A 17,463-nucleotide genomic window follows, 5' to 3' on the forward strand; every position below is an offset into this window, starting at 1 on the left:
ATTAGGGACGGGAGACAAGGTACAAGGCAGTTCAGAAAAATTTCTGATGGCATAGCTCTGTTAGGCCAGGATATACCTAGCGAAAGCGCGGAGATTTCTGCATGAGAAGAGTGCATTCACTAGATGCGCCTTTAATGACGGCTGTAGCTTGAGCCGTCGTGGCGGAGCGGTAGCGTTTCCGCCTCAAACGCCGAAAGCCCTGGTTCGATTCCGAACCTCGGCACCGGACTTCTTTTATTTAGTGAGTGGGCGGGGGGTCTCAGTGGCATCCCATGGATGCCGCCGCTGAATACGTTGGTTAGCGGTTAAGCGCAGGCTCTGTTGGCGCGTTTATGCTGCGGCGAGGCGCACGCGCGCCCTGCACGGCGAAGTCACGTCGGTCAAAGCGAGACCCTCTATACTTCAACTGCGCTTGACCGCCGACGCGTTCGGCGGCTTCGGCGCACTCTGACCGCATTGGCGGGGAGATTGGAGCATGTATCTATTTCGCGCCGAGTGCGCCAGCCGCCGCCGGCCTGGCCAGACTGATTTGGCTCCGCGGCGAGGTGCGCGTTATATTCAATAGCTGCGGCAGTTCGGCGGAGCTGTCCTTTTCGAGCTCGCCTATTTTAATCCATTCACAGTACATATCTGAAGATACAGGCAAGTTGGCGAGAGAGCCAGATCGAGTGGACCCGTTGGATCTAGCGGAAGCCGTTGAAGCGTCGTGCGCCGGCTTTAGTTTCAAGCCGCCGGCTTTAAACGCGACCGCCATCGAGCACCCATTTGTTTTTGTGGCAAAAAATAAATAACTTGGCCCTTGCAACCGTGGGAGACCTCGACGCTGCCTGCTGCGCCGTGCAACCGCTCCGTTCAAGGAATCACAATCCGTTGGCCCCAAAGCCCCGGCCAGCCTCCGATGGGCTCAACGCACCCCTCGCGACTCCCCGCACTGGGGTTATGATATTTAGTTTGCAACGGCTGCTCTCTGAGGAAGGGGGAAACCACCCGCCGGCGCCTAACCTAACCGCGCTCCCGCAAAATCATCGCAAGCTCTGTGGGGCTGAGGTCGCTGAAATGCAGGCCAGAGTTTTTTCGAGAACTACGTCGTCGGGTTCGGGAACGGGATCCATCGTAACGCTGGCAAGACGCCGGTGCAAACGTAAACGAAGCGACGGTGGCGACCCCCGATAGATGCCTTCAACGTGAGGCGGCGGTAGCTTTCATTTCGGCAGCTGCTAGACCGCACCGCTAGCGGCCAGAAATCACGGAGTCTCCGTTTACGTCACGTTTCACGTCACTCCGTTCTGTGTCGTCATAAGAGTTCTCCGTGTCGTCATAAGAGTTCTCGAGTTTGAATCGGAGCGGCGGTAAAAATTTTTTCAACTTCGAATCCAAATTTCTTTGAAATAAATGCATCTTTCGCTCCCGGACAAGCGTCAACAAAGCCATGACTGCCGAACTATCAGATATTGATAACAAAAAATTTTGATAGGGTTCTCCTCAGTGTCCCTTTAAGGAAAAAGATCTATGTCGGTTGGTGAAAGCCTTTGTCATCAGCAGGATGAATTACGCCCTCCCCTATCTACAGTTATACAATGCTGAGAAACTCAAAATTGAAGGACTCATCAGGCAGGCCTACAAGGCTGCCCTAGGCCTACCAGTCAACACCTCCACTGAGAAGTTACTGCAACTCGGCCACACAGCACGCTAGACGAATTGACTGAGGCCCATCGTATAATGCAAGAGCTCAGGCTCACTAGAACCAATGCGGGCAGAGCAATCCTAAAAAGGCTCCGAATAAACGCGGAACCGCTCAAAGCGGATACTCGAAAAATCCCGTTCAACCTCCGAAGGACAATCACGGTAAAACCATTACCGAAAAATATGCACCCCGTCCATCACGAAGGAAGACGCAAGGCCAGAGCAAAAGCCCTAGCTAAGAAACTTGAGGGCCGACAGAACGTAGTCTACGTAGACGCAGCAGCTTAACCAACACCCGAGAAAGCATTCACGATAGCCGCGGTGACCGAGGAAGACCAACTCATAGCAAACGTGACAGTACGCACCAACTCTTCAGAAACAGCCGAAGAAGCGGGAATCGCCTTGGCGTTGACAAACCCGCGAGCAGGAGTGATCGTCAGCAATTCAAAAGTAGCCATTGGAAAATTCGCCAAGGGCAGAATATCTCCCATCTCCTTGGGAATTCTCAGGAATTACCCGAAAGACAGGACGGACGTGGAATTGGTTTGGGTACCGGCTCACTCGTCAAACCCGGGGAATGAGGCAACCCACGATAATTCTCGAGGATCTATCGGCCGAGCTGTGGACGCTAACTCGGACGTCGAAATGACGAGAGACGGCCTTAATACCTACCATGAGATTACTCAGCATTACAGGCTAGAAAGGCTAACCTTCCCTGCTCCGCATAAAAGCCTAAACAAAGAACAGGAGGGATTGTGGAGACAACTTCAAACAAAAACTCTCCCTAATCCAGCTGTCCTAAAAGCCATGTGCACCCGGATAGATTTAAGCCGGAGTGCAGGAAATGCGGAAAAAAATGAAAATTGGTTTCCCCAAAAACCAATTTTCATTTTTTCCCGCGCACGTGTTTGCTACCTCTTTCTTCCTTTCTTCTTTATACCATCCCTTACGGCGCGGTTCGGATGTCCACCGAGATATGTGAGACAGTTACTGTGACATTTCCTTCACTCAGAAAACAATTTTCAAATTCGGTGGCTCAGTGGTTAGCGCACTCGGTTGCTGAACCGGAGTTCCCGGGTTCGAACCCGACCATGGCGGCTGCGTTTCGATGGAGGCGAAACGCTAAGGCGCCCGTGTGCGGTGCGATGTCTGTGCACGTTAAAGATCCCCAGGTGGTCGAAATTATTCCGGAGCCCTCCACTACGGCACCTCTTCCTTCCACTCCCTCCTCTATCCCTTCCCATACGGCGCGGTTCAGGTTTCCAACGATATATGAGACAGATACTGCGCCATTTCCTTTCCTCAAAAACCAATTATTATTATTACACATCATCCGACATACCGTGGAGGATTTGCTGGGACGACTGCGACGAGCAGAGTTGGGGGGGGGGGGGGTGCTTTTCCACAGCTGGCATGACGTCACGTACAGCGAGCGCCCCTCGCGGCAGCTGCGCGCAGTTGCAGCATGGAGGATTCGCTGGGACGATCGCGACGAGCCGAGTTGGGGCCTCGCTTTTCCACAGCTGGTATGACGTCACACATAGGTCACGCTAAAGGTCAATGGTGGATTCTCCGGGACGACGGCCAAGAGCGAAAACCTCGAGCAGTATTGCTTTCGCAATAAAAAAGGTGCGGTAGTGGCGGGCTCATAGAATAATTTCGACCACCTGGGAATCTTTAACGTGCACCGACATCGCACAGCACACGAGTACCTTAGCGTTTCGCCTCCATCGAAACGCGGCCGCCGCGTTTCCTTCTTCAAAGCCAATTTTTTCCTTCTTCAAAACCAATTTTCAAAAAATTGGCTATGGAGGAAAAACGCTAAGGCACCCGTGTGCTGTGCGATGTCAGTGCACGTTAAAGATCCCCAGGTGGTCGAAATTATTCCGGAGCCCTCCACTACGGCACCTCTTTCTTTCACTCCCTCCTCTATCCCTTCCCATACGGCGCGGTTCAGGTTTCCAACGATATATGAGACAGATAATGCGCCATTTCATTTCCCAAAAAAACAATTACTACAATTACTACGAAAATTGGCTGTGGTTTAGCTCTGGTTAATCCACGTTGAACTGCGAAAGCTTCGTTCCCTCAGCACGTCGTCTGCGCAGCGTCTCAATCCGACGCTCTCGGGAACTCAAACCGGTCTCTTCCGCAGTTAGAGTCAATCCGGGACGTGGCACGACTTGTGCTAGCCGCATCTTCGTTACGACGCTTCTCGAGTCGTGCGGCGCGTTCTTCTGCCGTCTCTTGAGCGCGTTGTCTCTTCCTCGCTTCGTTATTTCGTTGTTGACTCTCTTTCGCGCTCTCCATAACGACTAGAATCCACTGACTACTGCTGCTGTATCTGATAGGAAGAAAGGAAAATGTAGTAGGCTCAAGCCGAACCCCGCTCGCTGCCGCGTGCTGAAAGTAGGAGAGCTAAAGGATAGGAGAGCAAAGATAGAAAAGTCGCGCGCTATTTTGCCCCGGGCCGATCCCGGAGGCAGAGCAATACCGGGCTGACCCGTGCCAGAGTGCTCAAGCATTTCGCCATATTATTTAATATCTTGGGTCCAAGGACCCGTAGCAGATATTAAATCAGGTATCAGATAGCATGGTGGATTGGTACGTTTTAATAGGGAGAGGCCTGAGCGAATCCACTGAGGCAAAGCGCATATATATATATATATATATATATATATATATATATATATATATATATATATATATATATATATATATATATATATATATATACACGCGCCCCGCGAGGCGACAACTCCTCTCCCTCTACCCCAGCGGAGCACATTTGGTGAAGCGAGCGGCGCCATCTGTTGGAGCGCGGCTGCGGTGTTGCTAGGCAACGGCGGCTCAAGGTCGTTCGTGGCCACTGCAGACGGCTCAAGTGCGACCACGCGACGAGCCGAGCTGGCTGCCTGGCTGGCGTAGTGTTGCTTTCGCAACAAAACAAATTTCAATTTTCTTCGAGAGCAAAGGAAAGGCGCATAAGTAACCCCCTGGGACGGCGGAAACCTCAATCGCGCTTGAAGCTACGTGGCGGTAGCGACAGACGTGCGCTGCATGCGTTGGCATTCACAACGTTGTAGCATAAACGCGGCACGGAAGCTATAGACCCTCGGCGTTCTTTCTGTTCATTGGCGTTAGCGTTGACACCTCTCTAGATATCGATGATTTTGAGGAAAGGAAGGCAGATAACTGGGGCAGTGGACGCCTCCATCACGCTTTGAGGTACGGGGCGGTGGGGAGAGAGAGAGATGTGGGCTGCATGCATTAGCGCTGACATTGTGGCAGAGAAAATGTTGTGGGAGCAACGCTCCACTGCAGAAGTAAGCCACAGCGTTCCTTGGCTGACCAACCTCTCGCTATCAACCATTAATATAACCGCTGCCTGGCAGGGTAGGCGCGTTGCAAATGCAGTGCGCGGAACGCACTCAAGGTTGGAGGCCAAGCCGCGTCTACTTGCCGATACATCACAGCTTTCTCTCCCTAACCAGGTTCAGCCCGCAGCAATTTTTTTTTTTTTGCCAGCAGCAGTATACGAAGTGGTCTCCACCAAATAGAGACCAAAGTACATAGGACTTGTAGACGATCAACTGCCGCTAGGCAAATGCCCGGAAAAGTGCTGGCTACACAAAGGGAAGTTAATTAAAAGACCAAAACCAAAATTACAATACAATCAAAACCCATCTGCTAAAACAAACAAACCACAATCTAATTGCACAGCAGACAGAAACGAGGTGGGGGGGGGGGGGGGGGCTAGCTAATTCTGTGGCATCGGCATAGCTGCATAAAGGGAAGTTAACATACCAAAACCAAAAATACAATCAAAACCAGCAGTGGCTACAGTGAGTTCCGACGTTTTTACTGACTGAAGGCGCTGAAATGAAGTCTGTCTGTCTGTCTGTCTGTTGTTGCAAGGAAGAAGGAAGAGGAAAGTGCACAGGCCTGCTCACTGGCTCAGGCCGAACCACAATCGCTACCACGTGCAGATAGTAGGAGAGTTGAAAGATGGGATAGAAAGACAGGATAGTAAAGACGCGCTAAAGACAAGGCCGATCCCGGAGATAGTGCAATACCGGGCCAACCGGTGGCGGGAGTGAAGCATCCTTCAAACTCTCCGCCACATTTCCAAAAATAAGTCCAATTGGACACGTAACAGATACTCTACGGGGTCCGGACAATGCAGTCTGTCCATCTGACTGTCTGTTGCTGCCAGGAAGAAAGAAAAAGGAAGTGCAAAACGAAGCGCTCATTGCACAAAAACGAGACTTAGAAATTGGACCAGATAGATATAGAATTGAGAGGAGCTGACGCTTCGAAATGAAGAGCGCATTACGTTAAAGAGAAACATTGCTGCCTGGGCGCGGAAGAAGTGGCAGAGCATTAATCAGCAATAGCCATTAGCCCGCTCTAATCCCTAGTTGTGCTCTTACTGCTCTGCCTGGAGCAGTGCAACGAGGCTCCGCCGAAGCCTACTGCGCCTGAGGGGTCACGTGACGTGAAATGCGCGAGACGCAGAGGGCGCAGCCATCGGTGGCGGAGGGGTATAAAAGCTGCGCCGGTAGCCGAGGCGCGCTGAATTCATACACGCTCTTCTTCTTCACGTGTTACATACCAGGTCGTGAGTTTGTAAACCACATGCAAATGATATCTGATGTGCTGCACATAACAATGAAACCTGTCTGTCTGGTGTGATTCAAACTTGTCGTATAATGCCTCCTCCCACCAATAACGCGAAAGTGTTGCGTGCACAATGATACCGGTAGGTGCAGCCTGTATAAAGCGCTCGATCTCAATGAAGAAGCAGGCTCGATTCTAACCAGCGAAGCCGCGTACTCTTTGTTCGTTTCCGTCGTGTTCGCACCGTGACTTCTTCGGAGGCGAAACGCAAGAGGCGCCCCTGTGCTGTGCGACGTCAGTGCACATGGAAGAAGCAGGCTCGATTCTAACCAGCGAAGCCGCGTACTCTTTGTTCGTTTCCGTCGTGTTCGCACCGTGACATCTTCGGAGGCGAAACGCAAAAGGCGCCCCTGTGCTGTGCGACGTCAGTGCACATGAGAGATCCCCAGGTGGTTGAAATTATCCGGAGCCCTGTACTACGGCGTCCCCCATAGTCTGAGCTACTCTGGGACGTCAAACCCCATAAACGAACCTAAACCAACCACGCACACACAGACGTACACGGAACGCTGCATGATTTTTGTGTACATAGTTTGTGTATATTACCTCTCCTCCTAACCTCTCTTCCTGTCCCCTCACCTCTTTCATTTCATTTCTCCATTCTGACTGCTATCCTTTATTTCCGCTGCCCCAGCTCAGGTGCCTCAGTATCGATGGCAGTTGCCGGGGCCAGCAAAAATCTTTTCCTTCCTTTTTATAATTATTTTAATAAAATCCACTTACTACTACATCTTCGCTAGGGAAAACAGGAGACGGTCGCGCAGGGGCGGAATGGAGCCACCAGTACGAGGATCTGGCGCCGCGAGCCCGCAACGCGACACCCACCCGTGAGCCGGGCCTGACCAAGGCCACAAGTAGCTCTCTTTCTCCCTAACACCAAGAACCCTTAGATATACTCTCCTTGCTCATCTTCTCACTGTTCCTTGTTGGATGTGTTTTGTGTTTTCAGTAGTCCCAATAAGCGACAGTGTGAAAGTGAACGCCACCGGGAGAGCGTCGTTTTAACGCGACAGAGTTAAGGGCCCCGTGTCGCAGTAAAGCCGGTGTCGTCGGCATTGGCCGTGAGCGAAAAAAAATTAGCTGCGGTTCAACTTCTTAATCTAGTTAGAGAGCGAAAGCTGCAGTGTATCAGGCAAGTAGACGTGGCTTGGCCACTAGCGTTGAGTGCGTTCCGCGCACACTGGATAGGCAACGCGCCTGCCCTGGCAGGTGGCGGTTAAATTAATGGTTGATCGCGAGAGGTTGGTCACCCTAGTGAACGCTGAGGCTTAGTGGCTTAGTGCGGCTATGCCGCCAGGATATACGTAGCGAAAGGTAAGGCATAGCATGGTTAGCCTTGGCTAATCTTGATTGCAAGTGCAGGTTACTGTGGTTGTCTAGCTATGTTGTTGTCGCATTAAAGACGACACAACTGCGGTTGCGGCGCATGCCAGCTCTCCTTTTCAATCCTTCGACATGTTATCAGGCATGCGACGCAGCTGGCGAAGCGAGCGGAGGCGAGCGCAACGACGAGGAACGCGGTGTGACGCCATACCGAACGGCTGCGAGTCGCGGTGTGTGACGTCGTGCCAGATGGCGCGGCGAGCGCGCAAAGCACAGTAACCACCTCACATATCTCGGTGGACACCCGATTCGCGCCGTAAAGGAAGGGATAAAGGAGGGATGGAAAGAAGAAAGAGAAAACTGAAAAATTGAAAGTTGCATTTTGAGGATACCCGCCGCGGTGGCTCAGTGGTTAGGGCGCTCGACTACTGATTCAGAGTTGCCGGATTCGAATCCGACCGCGGCTGCTGCGTTTCTATGGAGGCAAAACTCTAAGGCGCCCGTGTGCTGTGCGATGTCAGTGCACGTTAAACATCCCCAGGCGGTCGAAATTATTCCGGAGCTCTCCACTACGGCACCTCTTTCCTTCTTTCTTCTTTCACTCCCTCCTTTATCCATTCCCCTATGGCGCGGTTCAGGTGTCCAACGATATATGAGAGAGATACTGCGCCATTTCCTTTCCCCAAAAACCAATTATTATTATTATTATTATTTTGAGGAAAGGCGCGGCGCTGCTCAGCGGCGGAACACTATAGGATCACTAGGAGAAATTTAACACTAGGATCAGGTATATAAACATGCAAGGCGGTAGAAAGTGAGCGAAGTGGTTACAGATAGAACAGCAGTTGAAGGACGAAGAAGTAGGTGTGGTGGTGGTAGTGGTTTTATTAAAAATAATAGTAAAAAGGAAGGAAAAGATTTTTGCTAGCCCCGGCATCTGCCATCGATACTGATCTGTGGTAGCAATAATTGAGTGCTGCTAAAATGCTCAAGCAATTGAAGGTTAAATGCAAGGAGTTTGATGCGTCGGTGGATTTGAAGGAAACTCGGTTCGAATCTGTAGAGGAGGCCGAAGGCGCGTATTTTATGTGCAAATGCTGCGTATTAAGTGCACGTCTGGACAGGGCTGACGAAGCGAACACCAACCTAGCGTTACGTATGGATGTTCTAAAAAGAGAGCTACAGGTAGAGAGGGCAGAGAAGCGCAAACTTCAAGAACAGCTTAGTCAGTTGTTGGAGGCGAAAATGGCTGACACCGCCAAGCGAAGCCACATTGGCAGATATGGCAGTGCCAGCCACATGGATGGGGCCTGCACTGGCATGGACAGCGATAAGGAAGTAATTCAGGCAGGTTCAGACAGGAACAGCTACGCACACGTGGCAGCTGGGAAGTCTGGAGGCTATCGAGAGAAAGGGAAACAAGCTAACCCCAAGGAATGACGTCACAGTCGTTGATAAGAGGCAGCATAATCTGGAAGATAGGAGGGAGGAAGAGAATGCCCTAGTGCTTATCGGTGGTGCCTCAAATATGAGGAGTTGCAAAAGAACTATAAATGGAGCCTGTAAAGGGTGATAAGCGGGTATCAGTCGGGGAATGCCCAGGCAGGAAAGTGGACGCAGTGCTGAAAACGACAAAAAGCGAACATTCTGAGAATGATGCAGAGCGCAGTTTGGTAGTGGTAGCGGGGGGACTAAATGATGTCCTGAATGGTGAAGCCGCAAAAGTAGTGGAAAGATTAGCGGAGGGAGAAGATGATTTCAGGGCGATAGCACAGCAAGTGCAGATCGTGGTGTGCACAGTGCCGGAGGTGCAAGGACGGAACGAAGAGGTTGCCAAGGACGTTGTGATGGTTAATCGAGAGATACGGAGGTTAAGCCCAGAGAAAGGCTTTGAAGTGGCAGACATAAACATGGAGGCGCATAGAGCAGGCTTTGGCAGAGGCTTTACACGAGATGACCTCCATTTTAATGGAAGGCTAGGAGCCAAGATCGGCTGGCGCCTGGCAGGCCGGGCAGTAGCTTTTTTAGGGCGTAAGGGTAGGTAGAAGCAAAGTAGAAAGTGCAACAATGGCGGCTAACCCTAACAAAATGGCCACAAGGAGGTCCAGGAAGAAAACTGCAAAAACAGAAATTCAACACCCGAATCAGGTACATAAACATGCTAGGCGGCGGAAAGAGAGCGAAGTGGTAAGAAATAGAACACCAGTTAAAGGACGAAGAAGTAGGTGTATACGCGCTATGCGAGACACATTTCAGTGATCTAGAAGACCCACCATTTATTGATGGCTACGTCTGGGAAGGGAGCAACAGAACAACTACGGAGAGGAAAGGTGGAGGAGTAGGTATGCTGATACATCAAGGAACAAAATGGCAAAGAATAAAGTCAACTTGTAAATAACATGCCTGGGCATCAGGTACAATTGCGGGTAAAAGAACATGCCTAGGGGTAGTTTGTTTAGGGACAGGGGACAAATGCAGGCAAGAGAACATGGATCTACTTAAGTGTCTCAATGACGATACAAAGCAGTTTGGAGAAGACGCCGATATTATTCTGTTGGGGGACATGAATGGCCACATCGAGTATCCGGATGGATACGCAGATTGTAACGGAAAGTTGATGCTAGACTTCTGTGAGCGACACAACCTAGTTATTGTAAATAGAGAAACTAAGTGTGAGGGACAAATCACATGGGAATCCCGTAACAGGCAAACGACCATTCACTACTGCTTAATCTCTCAGGGGATGTATAGCAAGCTCGCAATGATGGAAATAGACGAAGAGGGGAAGTACAGCCTCGGTAGTGATCATAAGCGTATTAGTCTACAGTTTGGAGCCCTGCTCAAAAGAGAAATGAAGGGGAGTCACACAGAGTGCGGAAAATTTAATGAAGAACAAATAGCGCAAATAGCGGCGTGCATAGAGGAAGCAATAGAGACACACCCATGGAAAACTGGGATTATAATAAGTTAGAACTCCTCATTAGTACACAAATGAAACACGTAAAAGGAGTAAACCGCTGGAGAGGAAAGAGGAAGCCACGAAGTTGGTGGAATAAGGAAATCAGGGAGGCCATCGAACAACGACGTTTGGCATCACGGGAACACAGAGAAGCAAAGAGGGCGCAGTTATCAGAAGAGGAAATAGGCCGAAAATGGGAATCTTATCGAAAAAAGAAACAGCAAGTGCAGGTCCTCGTCCAGGCTAACATAAAGCAGTCCTCTGATCGCTGGCTGGCTGAAGTTCGCGATGCAACTAAAGGGGGGCCAAGAAAATTCTGGAACCATATAAGCTGGCTGGTCAAAGCGAATCACAGAAAGCAGGAACAGATTCACGATGCCGAAGGAAAATGTTTAGAGGGAGATGACGCTGTGAACTACATTTCATCAGTTATAGCTGAGTCATTTAGGAAATACGATAGGGCAATCGCCCCAAATGAGGGAGCAACACAGGACAGCACAATATAAAACAGCTTAGAACTGACCAAATCTTAACTGTAAAGAGGCGGAAGTAAATATTCCCAGATGTACGTCAGCAGGGATCGCCGAAATTCCAATCAAGCTAATGAATGAACTTGGCCCAAGAGGCAAGGAAACGCTGAAAAAAGTATTGGAGGCAGTCATAACGAATCAGCAAATTCCGCACAGCTGGAAACAGAGTAAAATTAATTTGATTTATAAAGGAAAAGGCAATAAGACGAACATAAAATCCTTCCGACCGATTACGATAACATCAGTTACATACAGGCTGGCGATGCAGGCGGTGAAAATAAAAATGCAGTCATGGGTAGAAAGTAATGGAATACTCGGAGAACTTCAGAACGGGTTCAGAAGTGGTAGGCGCTTAGATGATTGCCTGTTCGTGCTTACCCAGTGCATAGAAATAGCTAAGGCGGAAAACAGACCTCTGTATTTAGCCTTCTTGGACATAAGCGGTGCATACGACAACGTGAACAGGGAACTCCTGTGGAACATATTAAAAGGTGAAGGTGTCAGTCATGAGGTAATTAATTTTCTACAGGAAATATATCGAGAAAATGAAGTTGAAATAACATGGGAAGGAATTAAGAGTAAAACAACTGTCCAGATACACAAAGGATTAAGGCAAGGTTGTCCTCTATCACCGCTGCTGTTCATGTTTTATATGATAAGTATGGAAAGAAGGCTACAAGGAAGCAATCTAGGTTATGATCTGTCATACACATTAGGCGGAAATGTTGTTGAGCAACGACTACCGGGTTTAATGTATGCGGACGATATTGTACTGTTATCAGAAAGCCAGGAAGATTTGCAAACTTTGGTGAATTGCTGTGGAGACGAAGGAGACAGTCTAGGTTTCAGTTTTAGCGCAACTAAGTCAGGTGTGATGGTTTTCAACGGTACAACTGATCAGGAGCTTACAATACAAGGCCATGAAATACCCCGAGTGGCCGAATACAAATATCTCGGAGTATGGGTAAACAACGGGCATATGTACATGGAAAAGCACGAACAGTCTCTCATAGCAAAAGGGCGAAGAGATTCAGGGATAATGAAACATAGGGCGTTGTGGGTGTACAACAGGTATGAAGTCCTCAGAGGTATTTGGAAAGGAATAATGGTGCCGGGGCTTACTTTCGGGAATGCGGTTCTATGCTTAAGGGCTGCAGTTCAGTCGCGATTATAAGTAAATCAGAGAACTGTCGGAAGATTAGCACTAGGTGCCCACGGGAAAACCACAAACGAGGCTGTACAGGGGGATATGGGCTGGGCAACGTTCGAAGCACGGGAAGCTCAGAGTAAAGTACTATAAAAATAACGCCTGAGGAAATTGGATGATAACAGGTGGCCAGCTAAGGTATTTAAATGCCTGTACAGAAAGAGCGTTGCACAAAGTGGCGGGAACGAACTAGAAAGCTGGCCAGTAAGTTTGCCAGAGACGAGGAAGGAGAAAGAAAGAACATTAAAAGACCGGTTAAAAACGTCGAAGGTAAAAATTGGATAGATTCAATGGAAAAGAAGCACAGTGTAGAACTATAGCGATGCTGGAAAAGCCAGATCAGGAAGGAAACGTTTCATAATAACTCAAGAGGCAGTGCCCTCCTCTTTGAAGCTAGGTCACGGTGTCTTAGAACGCGCAGCTACAGAAAAAAAATTTAACGAAGATGACACATGTGCTGTGTGTGGTAAATCTGAAGAAGCAATAGAACACCTCATCCTAAAATGCGATGGTATCCAGCCCGATGTCGATCCAGGCATAGTCACTCTTCCGGAGGCCTTAGGGTTTAGAGATAACAATAGTCATGTAAATAAATCTGCGGTGGAAATTAGCAAAAAGCGATTGGAGGATTGGCGGCACAAAAGCAGAGAGGTGACATAAGTTTGAAAGTGTAGGAAGACTTTTTTTTAAAGGAAATGGCGAATTTTATTAACAACTTACAACAGAGTAAACAAAACTAAAGGAAAAAAACTGAGCATAGCAGCAACAACCACTGACCCGTTTCAAAGGGGACGCTCCTACCTTCCATCCACCCATCCATCCATCCGTCCAACACTAGCGTTTCTCGATGCCAGCGCCGGGTGGAGACAACTTAAGCGAAGCCGCCATATTGAACCACAACTGGCCTCTCCCATGTACCGCGAAATGCTCGACTGGTAGCCCAGTGTAACTCTCGCTGCGAAAGGCCGTTCAAGTTAAAGCACTTTGAAGCGCGACGAGAGCATGAACGGCGCCGTTACAAACGCTAGCGCCGCTGATCCCATGTGACTCAATATGGCGGTGCCGCTAAAGCTGTCTTCACCCCGGCGGCGCTGGCATCGAGGCACCCTCGGCATCCTAGCTACAGTGTAATAGAATACTTGGGTAGTGGAAAGAGCGGCAGTCAGCGCGTGAGGCACTTCATGTTAACTCTACCAGGTGGCGCTAGCGGCGCCTAACCGAGCAGCATTCTGAGGCCGACAGTAGCCAGGCAGCAGCAAGCACGGAATTTTTCTTTTTTTATTGCCACATGTATGCTACTACTCCTGATGCAAATGTTCTTATTTGCTTATGAGCGAATTAATCGAAGTAATTTGACTTCAGCAGGGCTAAGTTTTCGTCAGATTACCTCAGCTGAGCAGGCGGCGCAAGGCACGAAATACGTGAAGCTTCGTGTTTACTGCAGTAACCAGTCAGAATTTGCTCCGAACGGTGACGTGTGCGTCATTTTACTTGCGGGTTAGTACGAGCAGCTCCTGCGAGAGACAAACAGCACGTACTGAGCGCTTCACACTCCAGTTCTCTTTGCGACAGTCGCAGACAGCATCGCCACTAATGCAGTGAAACATCGGAATTGCGCCAATGTTCACTGCCGCTATTATATGTTACTGATTAAAGGTCAATGCTAGGTGTTCTGCGCGTTTTTCGTTTTGCAGTATCCAGTGCCTGGGGTCGCCGACTTCTACAGGCTCTGTTGTTGTGATTTTGTCTTATTCTTCAAACACTCTGGACGAAGTTATATTTTTATTTAGCACTGAAGCAAATAAAGTCAGAATTGAAGAAAAAACACTTTTACACACTAAATGTTTATTTAAAATCGTAGGTTCAAAACAACTGCAGTAGATGTAATCACAATACAGTACAATTGCAGTAGGTGTACACGAAAGCGCAAAGTAACGAAATAACGCTCCCTGAAAAACAAGAAAACACGCTCATGTGCACCGACTTAGCTTCGGGTAGTTAGCGGTTTCACGTTTCTGGCACCTGGCGCGATTAAGAACCCTTACAAAGAAGTGTAGGCGTGTGGTCACATAGAAGGCAACCATTTGCACTGTCAGCGACTCGGAATGATTAACACATCCAACCCTCTCTTGCTGCTTTTGCTTTATCAAATTAACAATGTCCATGACACTGTTATGATGAAGCTCATGTAAACTGAAGCAACTAGGGAAGAGGTCTTCCAGTTTACAGATGAACCGGAACAGGCGGCCATGAGGGTACAGGAGACCACCTTTGTCCTTCAACCTCGTGTAACCAGCAGCGCCCAGCAACTCTACAATCTCCTTGCTTGTAAGGAGCAATGTGTGGCATTCTTCACAGTTTGTTTTGCGAACAAGCTTCCTTGCTACATATCCACAGATGTAAGAAACTAGCCTTGCATCACTCTTTGCAACAACGCATGGGCCATGATCTGGAACAACATTACAGAGGTCTTCTATGTGTTGCAGTTGCACTGCACCAGTTAGGTTGCCATCGTGAAGCAAACTTTCAATGAGGTCCTGCTTGCTAGGCTTACTAGGGTCTACTTCATCTGGCTTTAGGAGGGACGTCAGTACACCTGGCTCCGCATTCCCATTTGACACAGATTTGGCTAGCCCGTAGAAGCTGAGGCAGCTAACAGTTATTAGGAACTGTTGCGGTGTGGGATGACTGTTGCACCCGGATGATTGCCTTACGATCCCAAAGAGGTTTTCGACAGGGTCTTGACTCAGCTTCGATGTCATTATATACTTGTAGCCGACATGTTTTGACAAATAATCAAGTATGGATAAAACACTAGACACAGTGACTCGAAGCCCCACTGCTGTAGATGCGGACAGGAAGCCCCCTTGTACCCCAGCATGAAGTTCCCACTCTGTGAGGTAGGCCAGGAAAGACAGCAACTGGCCCTCAGCAACAGATCCTGGCCGCAGAGCTTTGGCAGGGAACCGGGACGTCATGATTTCTATCAAGTCTCGAATCATTCTGCAGTACAAATGTATGATAAAGCATTAGATAATAATTTCTTCTCACAGTAAACAGCACTGTATTCTTTTTCATTGCTGTCGACCAAAAATGGCTTTCATTCTTAGAAAACAAGTTCATTGAGAAAAGGACTTACCCAAAAAATGTGAGCACTGGCTCTAGGCTCCCCCCGCTTGCTTCAAGCTCGGTCTTGTATAGGCGGAGGCCATTGAGGACAGTATCACCAAACAGCTGAAATGCATAACTGACCCTCATTTTTTCAAAATTATTCGGGTTGACGTGGCAACTTCTGATCCCGGGCATAGCTTGAAGAGTAACATTAGTCCCATCGAGCTTCAGGGCTTCTCGCACAGGCCGAAGCGACACCTGTAATACACATAAAAGATATATTTTTTCTCATAAGAAACAGTTTGTACATGACTACACATATGGCTCAATGCTGCTTGCTCCGAGCCCTTAGGAAAAGAACAAAATGGAAAGCTGCTATTACCTCGCCTGCTGGGGTGTTGAAGCTCGACTTCAGGAGTCCATTCCTAAGGCATTTTACCAGATGATGGAAGTCGGATACAAAATGGAGGGAGCGGCTGGGATCCACTGGATGCTGCACCTTGTTCCTAGTGAACGTTGGAGTTGCCCGGACACCCATGAGCACCCGCATCCTCCTATTCCATGCAGCGCCATCGCTGGTAATAAAATCAACAAATAGGCCTGCTTGCTCAGCAAGGATTACAGCCTTTGTCATGATTTTTGCTACCAGGTTTCCTTTCACATTGCTGTGTGTAGCAAACACAGCAATAATTTGTGTCGAACTGCCAACAAAAGGCACAAAGACAATTACCATCCCGTGGTCACACACTTCGTGTTTGTCAGTGTCTGGGGTAAAAGCGCCCAAATCAACGAACCCATCAATATGGCCACCAGGCATCACAGAAAGGTTCTCTGAAAGTTTCATTTCGTCGACCAACAGTCCTCCGTGTTTCTTGAAGACATCCATTGAGCTCGTCTCCTCCTTTAGCACGCAGAAAACCTTCCTGCTGAATCCAAATCCTGACCTGTATTCCCTAGTGTAATTGCGTAGGGTGACTTTTGATGGTAGAACAAGGATCTGCTGCTTGCGCATATGTTCATACAGCTTTGGCCCTTCATTTTCATAATGATGCATTCCAGCATCCACTCGTTTGAGTAAACCATACCTTTCATGCTTTTACGCTTGGCTGCTGCAAAAATGTGATGGGCTGCTTGCTTTTGCTTAGGTGGCAGACTTTCTATTTTTGCTTTGAAAACTTCTTCAGTAATGCGACTGTTCTGGTCCTGCATTCTGAGAATATGCTGCCGCTGCGTGCACAGACGTGACAGAAGGCGCTTTGTCTTTTGCCGGGAAAACTTGAGCAAATTTCGAAGGTTTCTTTTCCCTGGTTTCCGCATTTTTACTCGAGATCTTCTTGCCTGGAGCCCTTTCCTGAGGTAGCGACATGCCAGACAGGCAGTACCTGTAAATTTAAAAGCATATGATGTGAAAGATGCTACACGCAAAATCTTAGCACAATATGCTCTTTGCAACAATCTATTTTTTGTAAATAAGTGGTAATACAGGCCTTTGGTGGTGTAACTAACAGGTTCATTAGCTAAAAGAAACCTTAAAAGCAAAAATAAGATCATTATTACTCAAACAGCAAAAATGTATAATTTCGGGGTAAATTATGCTTCGCTTCACTTTGATTACATACATTATTTTTACAACGATCTTTCTTGCTGATTAAGAGTACTTTCACTGCAACCTATATTATCTCGATAACTAAATCTAGCTGCTTACCTTTGTCAGTAACAGCCCCTGTACAGGAATTGCTGAACACACTATCTTGTACGATCAGCACAGAAGCCTTCAGCCGGTCTGTAAGGTGTTCAGCGTAGTCATTGGTGTACTGCTGTCGGTCCATCGCTCCTTTGCAAACAATGGCAATGGCTGTTTGGTGAAGAAGGAAGGAAGGAAGGAAGGCCTCAGACGTTGCTGGCACATACCCACTACGGGGGAGTGGCCAAGACACAGGCGGTTAATTACTGGATACAGGAAATTTTTG

The 17,463-nt window shown here is 48.5% G+C and overlaps 1 protein-coding gene and 1 pseudogene across 1 annotated transcript; both read right to left on the bottom strand.

Moving 5' to 3' along the window:
* Positions 1-5,725: 5,725 nt before the first annotated feature.
* LOC144099663 (U2 spliceosomal RNA) lies at positions 5,726-5,907 on the bottom strand (annotated as a pseudogene).
* A 7,885-nt stretch (positions 5,908-13,792) lies between these two features.
* Positions 13,793-16,043, bottom strand: LOC144097881 (uncharacterized). The gene is made up of 4 exons (XM_077630489.1): positions 15,876-16,043; positions 15,522-15,751; positions 15,205-15,385; positions 13,793-13,896 (listed from the first exon to the last, which is right to left on the bottom strand). Exons 1-4 carry the CDS (start codon positions 16,041-16,043, stop codon positions 13,870-13,872), a joined length of 606 nt encoding a protein of 201 aa, XP_077486615.1. The 3' UTR covers positions 13,793-13,869.
* Between the last annotated feature and the right edge of the window lie 1,420 nt (positions 16,044-17,463).

This window comes from Amblyomma americanum, chromosome 7 (assembly GCF_052857255.1).
Source record: "Amblyomma americanum isolate KBUSLIRL-KWMA chromosome 7, ASM5285725v1, whole genome shotgun sequence".
NCBI classification, from domain to species: Eukaryota; Metazoa; Arthropoda; class Arachnida; order Ixodida; family Ixodidae; genus Amblyomma; species Amblyomma americanum.